The sequence below is a fragment of the Crinia signifera genome, chromosome 5, assembly GCF_055691185.1.
Source record: "Crinia signifera chromosome 5, ASM5569118v1, whole genome shotgun sequence".
Classification (NCBI taxonomy): Eukaryota; Metazoa; Chordata; class Amphibia; order Anura; family Myobatrachidae; genus Crinia; species Crinia signifera.
In genome coordinates, this window is record NC_139221.1 from 155,615,036 (window position 1) to 155,627,697 (window position 12,662).

The 12,662-nt window shown below is 42.2% G+C and overlaps 1 protein-coding gene across 4 annotated transcripts in view; it reads right to left on the minus strand.

Moving 5' to 3' along the window:
• Nucleotides 1-12,662, minus strand: part of TNS3 (tensin 3) — a 375,154-nt gene that overhangs the window by 13,425 nt on the left and 349,067 nt on the right. For 3 of the 4 annotated variants that reach the window (XM_083188134.1, XM_083188132.1, XM_083188133.1), the window contains 2 exons: nucleotides 7,131-7,214; nucleotides 2,255-2,386 (listed from right to left, as the gene is read on the minus strand). In XM_083188134.1, the coding sequence (XP_083044260.1) occupies nucleotides 2,255-2,386; nucleotides 7,131-7,214 (216 nt within the window). The remainder of the gene's footprint in view (nucleotides 1-2,254; nucleotides 2,387-7,130; nucleotides 7,215-12,662) is intronic. The other variant, XR_014474929.1, reaches the window with a different exon arrangement.

The following is a 12,662-nucleotide window of genomic DNA, read 5'->3' on the forward strand; positions in this document are numbered from 1 at the left end:
AATCCATATAGCAAAATGTAAATTTTACCTTACTCTGTGTGACATAATGTGAATTTTGACTCAATCCTTGTGCCGTAGTGTGAATTTTGGCTCATTCCATGTGGCATACTGTGTAAGAGGCAAGTACAGTATAAGGGGGTTATTAATGTGTTGCATGTTTCTATAAGGGGTATATGGTGTGGTAAACTTAGGCGACCACATAAAAGGTGCTGAAATGTTGTCTACCGAGTTTTGGCTTTCAGTATTTTTTTATGACTGGAGTGCCGCCTCACCCCGCAAGTATCTTAGGACATCGGTGTCCTGTGGGTGTACCTTTGGAGGGCACCCGGCAATATATCTCCTTGCATCCTGTGAGTGTCGGAATATATCTGTTTCAAAATAGAAAGAGAGAGGGGCGCTTCATGGTGCATAAATTATGTTTAATGAAAGTGACAGGACACTTCATAAAAACAAGCCAAAGGATGCTTGTACCAAACAATTCCTCACTGTGGGCTGGATACCACAAGATATATGTATATGTTACCAGGCAAAATCAGCTACAACAGAACGCCAGGGCGCCCTCTGACGAAGTGTTCCACGTAAGGGCGTGGCTTCGGTGACGCTCACTGCTGCCTGTCCAGGTCCTCTCCTGCGGCATCTGTTTCTGTGTGGGTCCCGGTGCGCTGTACACCTTGCGGGGTCAGCGTGGGTCAAGTGAGTCTCCAGCAGTGCCCCGGATGTCGTAGCTGATTGTGCCTGGTAACATATACATATATCTTGTGGTATCCAGCCCACAGTGATGAATTGTTTGATACGAGCAACCTTTGGCTTGTTTTAATGAAGTGTCCTGTCACTTTTATTAAACATCATTTATGCACCATGAAGCGCCCCTCTCTCTTTCTATTTTAAAACAGACATCTCTTTCTTCTGTGAATTCCAGGAGCCTCTGAGAGGGAGCTGCAGCCCATATTATTTGGGACTATAGGTGAACTGGTTGCCCAAGAGTGGCTTTTCTATTGCTGGACTGAGTCTATTTATGCGCAGCATACCTCTATTTTTTCTACTATATATTATATTATATATATGCATTAAACTGCACCAACACATTTCTTAATAAGTTTGGAGCCTTATGTGTTTCCTGTGACCGTATTGGATGGACTCATCCCTAAGGAGGTAACCCAGATTTGGGACACCAGAGTTCCAGGGAATATATTGTGTGTGCGTGTGTTTGTATGTATGTATGTATGTATGTATATATACTGTATATAAGTGACTTGAAAACATTACCCTTCTATCTTTCATCCCCTTTGGGAGCCATTAGCAGAGAGGAAGCATGTGCTCAAAATATTGCACCCTCCTACTCCAGCCCAAAAAGTCTCTGACAATTTTCCCACATAGGGCCCCACAACCCAAATAGAGGGCGAATAGAACTGCACTCACCACCGAGCCTGCTAGGGGCTTGAATGCGCTCATCCCTATGTCGGCTCCTGACAGTTGGGATTCCGATGTCGGAGAAACATACGTCAGAATCCCGAATGTTGGAAACTCATAAAATACCCTCACCAGCAGAGTTACTGTGAGCAGAGTTGCAGTTTCTGCTTGACATGCAGGGTTACTTACATATGCAAAGAGCTCTGATGATCAGAACGGTCTATATGGGGCAGCAGCAATGACAGCGCCTGTGGATGTCCCACAGCCAGTGCAGAGACTGAGACAAGGGCAGCCTCCTTCTCTGAAAACAGAGCTCTGCTTCACTCTACCAGCAGACCCCACCTCCCCCTTCACTGATAGGGATTCGGGAGATGCTCCAGTGTTTGCAGCTGTGCCCCACAGATCCCGCTGGCGCTGGCTCCCCCAAGCCACTGTGGGTCTGCAGAACCATGGTTATGCCACGGAGTGTGCTCCAAATGAGCACCTCACTCTCAGGACATGCTATACCTAAATAATATATAATGTCTATATAATATTCGACAGGTGTGTAACATTATATGACCAGGGGACAGCATGTGTTTGGAATCCAATATTGTATTTAAATCTCATTTCTTTGTAGTGTGCTGGGAAAATATTTTTCCTTTTATGAGCACGGCCCTCTTATCTCTTTGTGTTAGGACCTTGTTTTGTTTTATTACTGTTTTTTTCCCAACTGTAAACAGAATATACTGGTTCTATATAAGTAAATCATAACAGAAAAAATATAAAATGTCTAAATATATGATTTTCTACACAAACTACAGCCCAAAGAGACACTTGCTGTATTCACAAACCATTCTCGTACCTTTTTTGTTATGCTGTACGACAGATGGAGGTGGGGTAGCAACCTTCATGGCTAACCCATAAGCTCCTCTGAAGGAATGGCTATCTCTGACAATAAAGGAACCGGGTTCTTGATCCTTAAGAACTGCTATAGCTGAGTTAAAATAGGGAGAAAATATAAATAATGACAATGCAAATAGAAAACATACTGTACAGTAGGTCAATACGATATAACAACTCACTGAATACAAAGCACATAGCACTATGTATTACACACTGAATTATTGTGTTTGCAAATTGATTGCAACATTGCACATAAAAATACAACCTAAAATTCCAGGTATATTTTAAAGAACTACACAAAAGTAAAAGGGCTCTGTGTTGAAATATCCTAGATCTGAATGTAGGAAATATTCTTATTAAATTCTTTGTTCTTTACATAGTTGAATGTACTGACAACAAACTCACACACAAATTATCAATGGAAATCAAATATATTAACCCATGGAGGTCTGGATTTGGAGTCGCACTCAAAATTAAAATGGAAAAACACACTACAGGCTGATCAACTTTGATGTAATGTCCTTAAAAACAAGTAAAATGAGGCTCAGCAGTGTGTGTGGCCTCCACGTGCCTGTATGACCTCTCTACAACGCCTGGGCATGCTCCTGATGAGGTGGCGGATGGTCTCCTGAGGGATCTCCTCCCTGACCTGGACTAAAGCATCCACCAACTCCTGGACAGTCTGTGGTGCAATATGGCGTAGGTGGATGGAGCCAGACATGATGTCCCAGATGTGCTCAATTGGATTCAGGTCTGGGGAACGGGTGGGCCAGTCTAGCATCAATGCCTTAGTCTTGCAGGAACTGCTGATACACTCCAGCCACATGAGGTCTAGCATTGTCTTGCATTAGGAGGAATCCAGGGCCAACTACACCAGCATATGGTCTCACAAGGGGTCTGAGGGTCATCTCGGTACCTAATGGCAGTCAGGCTACCTCTGGCGAGCACATGGAGGGCTGTGTGACCCCCCAAAGAAATGCCACCCCACACCATTACTGACCCACTGCCAAACCATCATGCTGGAGGATGTTGCAAGCAGCAGAACATTTACCTTGGCGTCTCCATACTCTGTCATGTGCTCAGTGTGAACCTGCTTTCATCCGTGAAGAGCACAGGGCGCCAGTGGCAAATTTGCCAATCTTGGTGTTCTCTGGCAAATGGCAAACATCCTGCGCTTTGTTGGGCTGTAAGCACAACCCCCACCTGTGGACGTTGGGCCCTCATACCACCCTCATGGAGTCTGTTTCTGACCGTGTCAGTAGACACATGCACATTTGTGGCCTGCTGGAAGTCATTTTGCAGGGCACTGTCAATGTTTCTCCTTGCACAAAGGTGGAGGTAGCGGTCCTGCTGCTGGGTTGTTGCCCTCCTACGGCCTCCTCCACGTCTTCTGATGTACTGGCCTGTCTCCTGGTAGCGCCTCCATTCTCTGGACACTACGCTGACAAACACAACAAACCTTCTTGCCACAGCTTGCATTGATGTGCCATCCTGGATGAGCTGCACTACCTGAGCCACTTGCGTGGGTTGTAGACTCAGTCTCATGCTACCACTAGAGCAGTGGTGTCAAACGCTTGGCCCTCCACCTGTTGTGGAACTACACGTCCCAGCATGCCCTGCTAAAGTTTTAGCAATCCAGTACATAAAATCTGTGTAAGGGCATGCTGGGACGTGTAGTTCCACAACAGCTGGGGGACAATGAGTTTGACACTACTGCGCTAGAGTGAAAGTACCGTCAGCTTTCAAAAGTGACCAAAACATCAGCCAGAAAGCATAGGAGCTGAGAAGTGGTCTGTGGTCACCGTCTGCAGAACAACTCCGTTATTGGGAGGTGTCTTGCTAATTGCCTATAATTTCTACCTGTTGTCTATTCCATTTGCACAACAGCATGTGAAACTGATTGTCAATCAGTGTTGCTTCCTAAGTGGACAGTTTGATTTCACAGAAGTGTGATTGACTTGGAGTTACATTGTGTTGTTTAAGTGTTGCCTTTATCTTTTGGGGCAGTGTAAAATAATTTTTATTTTGTGGTTTGTAAAAGGAGCACAGTGCAGGACAATTGGGGTGACAGGCACATGCCTGCTAGATAAAATAAATAAACTAAAGCATACAGTATGGAGTAAAAGAGGACAACTGAGACAAGCAAGTGAGCAAGTGTATATCATGCCATAGATTAGGACATTTGGAAAGGTCTACTGATGAAAGTATCAGTGTGTGGGTGGGGGGTCAGAGTACTAGTAGATTTTAAGGGTTTGGGATAAGTATGACAGTCGGGGGTGGCGGCACAGTAGAATACATAGGTGGGAGTGGAAGGATGTTATGAGAGATTTGGTGAAGCACAGATAACGCATGAGGTGAAAAGGACATTGAGATGTAGAAAAATGTGGTGTTTGCAGAGGGCTTTGTAGGCGAGATCACATTATTGACTTATGAATGATATGGAGATCAGTAAACTATCTGCACAGTGGTGATGTGGGGCAGAAAAAGATAGGTCACAGTCTTTGGAGAAATAGAAAATATTACATTTTAGGCATATTCTTATTGATTAATGCTGCTGGTAGTGTAGTCTACATTTGGGTGGATATATAAAAGATTGTATAGTACACGAAAGGCCTGATTAAGGTTAGTCAGCAAAGCAAAAAACACCACAATTGGGTAAAACCATTCTGCACCACAGGTGGGATAGATGTAATAGGTGCAGAGAGTTTGATATGGGTGAGGTGTGTTCATACTAAAATCTAAACTTCAGTGTAAAAATAAAGCAGCCAGTATCTCCCCTGCAAAGAAAAAAATATATAACACACATAAATTTAAATCTCTCACACATTTTACATCAGCCCCACCTGCAGTGCAGCAGGGTGTCTGCCAGTTGTATGCTAAATGCTGGCGGTTAGGCAGAAACAAAGTGACTTTAACCTCTTCAGTGGCACTCGCGAGAATTTTCTGGGTTTTGCTCCAGAAACCCGGGAAATTCCCAGGTGTGCCACTGCCTGCGCTCCCTCTTGCCGGACAGCGCCCACTGAGCTGAGTGCTGAGATCAGCGCTGCACTCAACTACATCGGCTGCCCGTCTCCTGCTGCCCGGCCCTGCCTCCCTCCCCCAGCTGTGTGCGGCATGACCTTGCAATGTCACGCCGCACACAGCCGGGTAGCCAGGGCCGGGCAGCGGCTGAAGGACAATTCAGAGGCGCTGCCCAGACCCAGGGGTTGTTGTGGTGGGGTTTTTTTTAGAGAGCGCTCCACAGAAAAAAAAACTTTCCCAGTGGGAAACGCTCCCTAAAAAAAAAAACCACCACTGAAGGGGTTAAGAAACTATTTTCCAGAAATAATGTTCCTCTGAGAAATTCTACACAAGTTTTTTTTCTTACACTAAATCAGTGCTAAAATGTACAAAATATAACAAAAACAAACCATTACCTCCTTGTTACTGGCACATATTCAGAGTACCTGACTTAACATGTGCAAACATGCTCTAGTTTCTGCAAACAAATGCATTGAAAGAAGAATGGTATGATCTTCAAAAATGCTGTGCCAGTATAGACAAGTGTGTAAGAGATTAAATTGTAATTTTACTACATTTAGCCAAACAGTCTTAGCAGATAGAGCAAACAAATACTCAATAGTTAGATATACTATACATACTATATTACATTCAGTGTCTTACGAAAAAAGTACAGTTCTTGTTAACCATCAGTGGGTTGCATTTTCTTATTTAAAATTTAAATACATCAACTTATAGAGTGTATTCTTGACAACACGCATGCAGTCTTCATAGATACATACGCACATTATGAAGAGCTTAGGAAGAAACGTTTTGGCCATTTACCATACAATTAACATTCTTTAACATTTAGGGGGAAATTTACTAAGATGTGTATTTTACTGCACATGTGATGTTGCTATGGGCAACCAATCAAATCCTGTCTACTATCTTCTAGACTAGAGGGTGCTAAATAAATAAGAGGTAGATTCTGATTGGTTGCCCATAGCAATATCACATGTGAAGTAGAATACACATCTTAGTAAATTTCCCCCTTAATGTCTTATCATTAATGACACCGGTGGTAGCATCTGATACAAAAGATATTGAGTACAATAAGTAAAGTACATTATATAAAAAGCAAGTACAAATCAATCATATATACAGTATATGTGAAAAAAGTTTGTGGAATCACCAGTCCCAGGCTGCCGGTTGGTTTTCCATGGCAGGAATGCAAAAAAGCACTTAGGTGCAATTAGAGCCAGCTGCTCCACCCAAGGTAACCTGAATCCAGCAGGTAAGAAATTTAGACAAATGATAAGAATGGTCGCTCCATAGAGCAAATTATGGAGCACCTGTTTTTATCATTTGTCTAGCGATATCTATATTATACATCCCACGAACTCACCTGGCAGCTGGACCACATATGATACATTATACAATATGCAGTCCTTTTTGCATACAATGGGGCAGATGTATTAAACCTTAACAAGAGATAAATGCAAGTGTGATAAGGAGAGATAAACGTCCAGCCAATCAGCTCCTTACTGACATTTTTCAAACACAGCCTGTAACATGGCAGTTAGGAGGTGATTGGCTGAATGTTTATCTCTCTTTATCACCCTTGCATTTATCTCATGTTAAGGCTTAATACACGGAATGTGCCTTGGGAGTATGAGGAAACTTACATGCTATATGGCCACTTTTCATCTGATCCCCCTTTCTTGACGCTCAGAATCATATGAAAAGTGGTTATATCACACTAGTGAAGGAGGGCCTTTAGTTTACTACCAAATACTGAACCACTTCCACCTGTGAGAGTTCCCAATATGGTTGTTTAACACAAGGAAAAGTACCTTGATCTCTTGAGATATCAGGCTTATACCAGAATTTTGAGGTATCTTGCACAAATTTCACTGTCATCTTATCAGTTGTATTTTCTGTAAAACAAAATAAAACTATATTTTAGGAATTTTAATTGACAAACCACATTTTGGAAATGGTGGCAGTAAATGAAAAATAAAGTTATAAAGAAACAAATAAAATCTGTCCACATTTTTACACAAAATTACTCAGTCTTTATCATGCAACACAATATTTCATTCAGCAGTGAAAATGTCAATCTCACCATTCCCAAGATCCTTTGCAAAGCCATTGCCTCTCATTAATGGCCATTAATAGAACCCTCTAAAGTGCTGGGCATTATTTTTTGGATGTCATGTGATTTATGTGAAAACTGTAATGTTATTACAAAATGAAATATGTAAATATAGTTTTATTTGACTGGACATACAGTAGTTCAGCAGGCTACCACTGACCATTTTGCACCAGCAAAATTAACTTATTTTGACAGATTCCCAGAGGTTGTGGACATCAGATGCCATTTTTCAAATTTAAGCACACTGTATATGGGAAGCTGCATTTGTCAGCCCCAGTCATTCAACAGCAATGGTTATTTGAAAAAAAGTGAATATTTGTCACAAAGTCTATGTTCAAATATCCAGTAAATACATACTATTTGCTTATTTTTCCTGAAATATGGGACCGGAGGGGTGATCAAACTCTGTGTGTTACCATAACACTGGTTGAGTATCCCTTATCCAAAATATCCCTTATCCATAGTTTTCAAAATGTAATTTTGTAAAAAAAATTGCTAAAATCACTTCTGGGACATCTGTAACTGGCACTACTGAGGATATGATATGTAACTGCCAATAAATATGTGCAAGAAAATGATTGGTATTTAAATTCAGTGCATGAGATAGGATGCCAACCTTGTTTCATGCAGAAATAAAATATATGTGTGTGTATTTCATGTGTTTATACAACATAAATTCAAGATACCTCATTGACATGTAAAAATATTCCAAAATACGGAATAACCCATTATCCAAACTTTTTATCCCCAAGCATTTTGGATAAGGGATACTCAACCTGTATGAGGCATTGCACTAATGAAGGAGTGCCAATATGACGTGATTTACCTACTCCTAGAGAGGATTCTTGCATCTAGCTTCCAGAAAACCTCCAAGAGGAAAAGAGAAAGAGTAGGCAACTGTGATATAAATAGATATAGAACACTGATATTTAAAGTGTATCAAGCAAATCTTGTTAACTATAAGATATAAGTGAGGAGAAGATGCCTGTAGCAACTTCCAATATTATTTAGTGTATTTGGGCAGTCTAGATCAGTGGTCTGGGAACAGGGGTAAATTACCCCAAATGGGGTAAAAATGAAATTCCTGGGGGTCATGGACAATCACGCTGCCGAGACACAGCCTGACATGCATATTATCTATGTGCATGCCCGGCTGTGTCTCCGCAGCACAACTGTCCATTACCCCCAGGAATTTCAGTCCATTGCATATAGAATCTATATAAAGGTTCTATATGCATGCCGGCTGTGTATTTTACAGTACTGCAGTACACTGTAGTGTACAAGCTGTGCAGTGCGTCAGGCCCTTGTGTATAACATGCTTTCCTGCGTGACGCCTCCAAGTCCGCCCGCTTCTTCAGTAGAGTTGACTAGTACTGCCGCTCCGGGGCCGAGTTTCTTTGCCTGGTTATAGGCTCTTGTCAAGGTATACCCATCTCTAGTCTAGGGGGAAAAATTGCACAGACTGTCACAGTATCATCTTGAAATACTGACACTAATAGTTGCAGGGATGTCACATTATCAATGGCTATACCACACACAGCCTGGCAGCTATTGATGATGATGAGGATTACCATGTATAGCTGTGTGTGGTACAAATCAATGGGATAATGTCGGCTTATCTAAATAGATTTTAGGGTAAAAGGTAAAAAAGTTCCCTGACCCCTGGTCTAGATGAACCAATTAATTATTATCTGCCATCAAACTCTATTTGTCTATGTTATAGAATATACTTGAAAATTGCTAATTAGAAGCCAATTATTTCAGAAACACTACGTCCCCTAAACGAAGTTCCCTAGTTGGTCCTTGTATTGCTACTCAATTATTTTGCAAGCTATAGAATATTCCCTGGGGCTACTAATCATTCTGCTGCAAAGCAGCTACCTGGTAATACTCAGTACCTAAAATACTCTTTCTGAAGGTGGTTATGTGGCATTAGATGGATACCAGAAGACAAAAAAGGAACAAAAAAAGTAAGAGCAGACATTTGGGGATCGGACTATCCAATCACCTAAGTGCACAGAACACAACATCTGGAAACCTCCCAAATGAAGCTATTACCTCACTGGCGTGGAGCTCGGAAAGCTTCAAGCAGTATGTAGAATAGAAGGCTTTTGTGTACAGTACATAATCATTCTGTATAAAGCTTGGTGGAGGGGGGGTTATAATATGTCTTCTTAAGGTAAGCATCTGTGACACTTCTCCTGAGCATTTTTGATATTACTTCCATCAGGATACTGTAGTGGTACCATGGGCACTACTCATTTTTTCACTTATACAGTGTCTACTTAGTTGGTCTCAGCCCTAGTAGTAGACACTGTAGTCCAATATATTACTGTAACTAAACTAGCACTTGCCAGCCATAAAAAAATAAATAAAACTTAAGACACCAAAATAAACTGTATGCTCTCGATGACAGTACTCTGTGCTTTTGGGTGATATCTGAGGATTTAAGTATGAAGTTTCTACCATTTGATCATGTATATACAATCAAATACTAAATATGCTGGGTGGCTGTGCAATAATTAACAATGAATATCTCCATTCAACATTGTTCCACATGAAGTTGGTCTGTCATCAACTTAGAGACAATAAAACTTTCACACTACTTATCTACAAACTAATTAAGGACTCAATTTACAAGCTCATTCTGTTATTTTGTTTTGTTTTGATCTTAAGAATGTCCATCTATCACATCTTGTTCCCACTCTGCTGTGTATATATATGTGGTTCTTCACACACCTTGTTATACCATGCCTGAGGAAGAGACCTAAGAAGTCTCGAAAGCTTGCATTTTAACAACATTTATTTTTGTTAGCCATTAAAAGGTATCATATTTGCTAGATTGCTATTTTGTTTTTCTCACTGAGGAACAATAAAACTTTTCACATGAACTCTATGTAACACTGGCCAATTGAAATTTGAAGTACTGGCATTAGAAACACATCCTTGAACCAAGAGTTAATTTGTACAAAAAATGACAACAAAATAGAAATACAGTTTATTCCAAATTAATCATCCAGCATATTATAGGACAATACTATTGGTGTCTAAAAATGTCCATACACATACAGTAGATACACTGTATGCAGTAATTTTGCATATGATGTATCATATGCAATCCCTGCCAAAAGGGTTGGCAGTTATTACATTTTATTTATAAGGCACCACAAGTGGTTTGCCATGCTGTACATAGGGCACACATTAGAACAATACAGGCTACACAGAACTAAACAGAAAACTGTAACAAAGAACTAAAACAGAGCACAGGTAACAATTAGCAGCAAAACTCTTAAGGCCCATACACACTGAGCAACTTTGAGCTGAAAGCAGCTCAGTTTACTTGTCTGGGGCAGCGATGAGTGATGAACGCTGAGGTGCGCTCCTGCATCATCACTGGCCGCCACCACTCATCTGCTGGTATTACAGATGGGCAGCGAAGTGGATGGCTTTCCATAGCGTCCTGCTAAATCGCTAAAATGGGTGAAGAACACTAAGTGTGTATGCGCTGAGCATTTTTCAGCACAGCGATTTTCCCCATTATCGGTATCCATAAACGCTGGGCAAAAACACCCAGTGTGTATGGACCTTCAGTACACTATACAGCTGAGATATAGGCAAGGAAAGGAGTAGTCTGTATGCTACCAGGGGAGGTTGTCAGTGGTAGAAATATATGAACACAAGTGAGAAGAGATGCGGGTATAAATGGTAGGTGAGTAAGACAGCTGTTCTTGAAATGCAAGACGAGATCTGTGAGAACAGGAGGAAAGAGGGTCCTGCTTCAATAGCTTACAAGTCTCTAGAGGGAAGGGGAGACAGACAGGTGACATGAGGTGCAGGCAAGTAGGCCTGAAGGCAAGAAGTGAGCATGACAGGGATGGCCACGACATGAAGCAGCAGGTAGGGAGATTGGCCTCAGAAGTAGGTTATGCAAGAGGGTACGCTTTGATGAACAGGTGGGTTTTCAGTGAAAGTTTGAAGAATTGCAAGGTTGGGGAGTCTAATAAAGTGAGGGAGTTAATTCCAGTGAAGGTGGGCAGTGCGGGCAATATCTTGGATACGCACATGGTATGCAGTTACCAGGGTAGATGAGATGCAACAGTCAGTGGCTGAAAGGAGGGTGTAGGGAAATGAGGTTGAAGATGTAAGGAGCAATGGAATTAGAAAGGGCCTTGTATGCGAGGGTGAAGATTCTGTAGGGGACTAGGAGCCAGTGTAGATTTTCTTGAAGACGTTTGGAAGAAGTGGAGTGGTGGAAGATAAGTCTAGCTGCAGAGTTGAGGACAGACTGGAGGGCAGCAAGCTGATAGTGTGGGAGGCCAGTGAGGAGGTTGCCGTGAGATGACCAGTGAGTGAATAATACGTTTGAAACACTGAGGGAGAGAAAAGGCCTGATGTGAGAAATGTTACGTAGCTAGAACGGAAAGGATTGAGCCAGGGATTGGACATGGGGGCAAAGGAGAGGTGGGTTGGGAGTCAAGAGTGATAAACAGGCAGCAGAGTATGGCGAAGGGGGAGATGGATGGTGTTGTCAACAGTGGTGGAGACTCTAGGTTGCGAAAAGATGAGTTGGGTTTTCTTCATGTTTAGCTTCAAAGAGCACTCAGACATCCAGGAGGAGATGGCAGAGAGGCAGCTGAATACCCAGGAGAGGACAGAGGTGGAGAGGTAAGGAGAGGAGAGGTATAGTCACATGTCATCGGCATGGAGGTGGTATTGGAGGCCAACTGAGCTTATGAGTGCACTCAAGGAAGAGGTGTACAGGGAGAAGAAAAAGGGGCTTAGGACAGAACCCTGGTGGACCCCGACAAAAAGGATGGAAATAGGTGAATTGAAGCCAAAGGCAGATACTGAGAAGGAGTGATTTATGAGGAAAGAGATCCAGGCCAGATTAGTGCTAGAGAGGCCAATAGTCTGTGGATTATTCTCTTCTCCTCCACTCCCTAGAGCAGGGGTGGGCAATAAGCGGCCTCCAGCTGTTGATTAACTACACATCCCAGCATGCCTTGCCTTAGTTTTGCTATTTGGCCATGCTGAAACTGATGCAAGGCATGCTGGGATGATTAGTTCATCAACAGCTAGAGTGCCGCTTATTGCCCACCCCTGCCCTAGAGTGTCGAAAGCTGCAGAAAGATATAATAAATCTATAGTGCAGCAGGTGCGCTCTTTAGGCTCAGATTCATTGGACCGGTTGTCAACCACATGCAATTTGGTCACTTTTCATCAGCAGGTA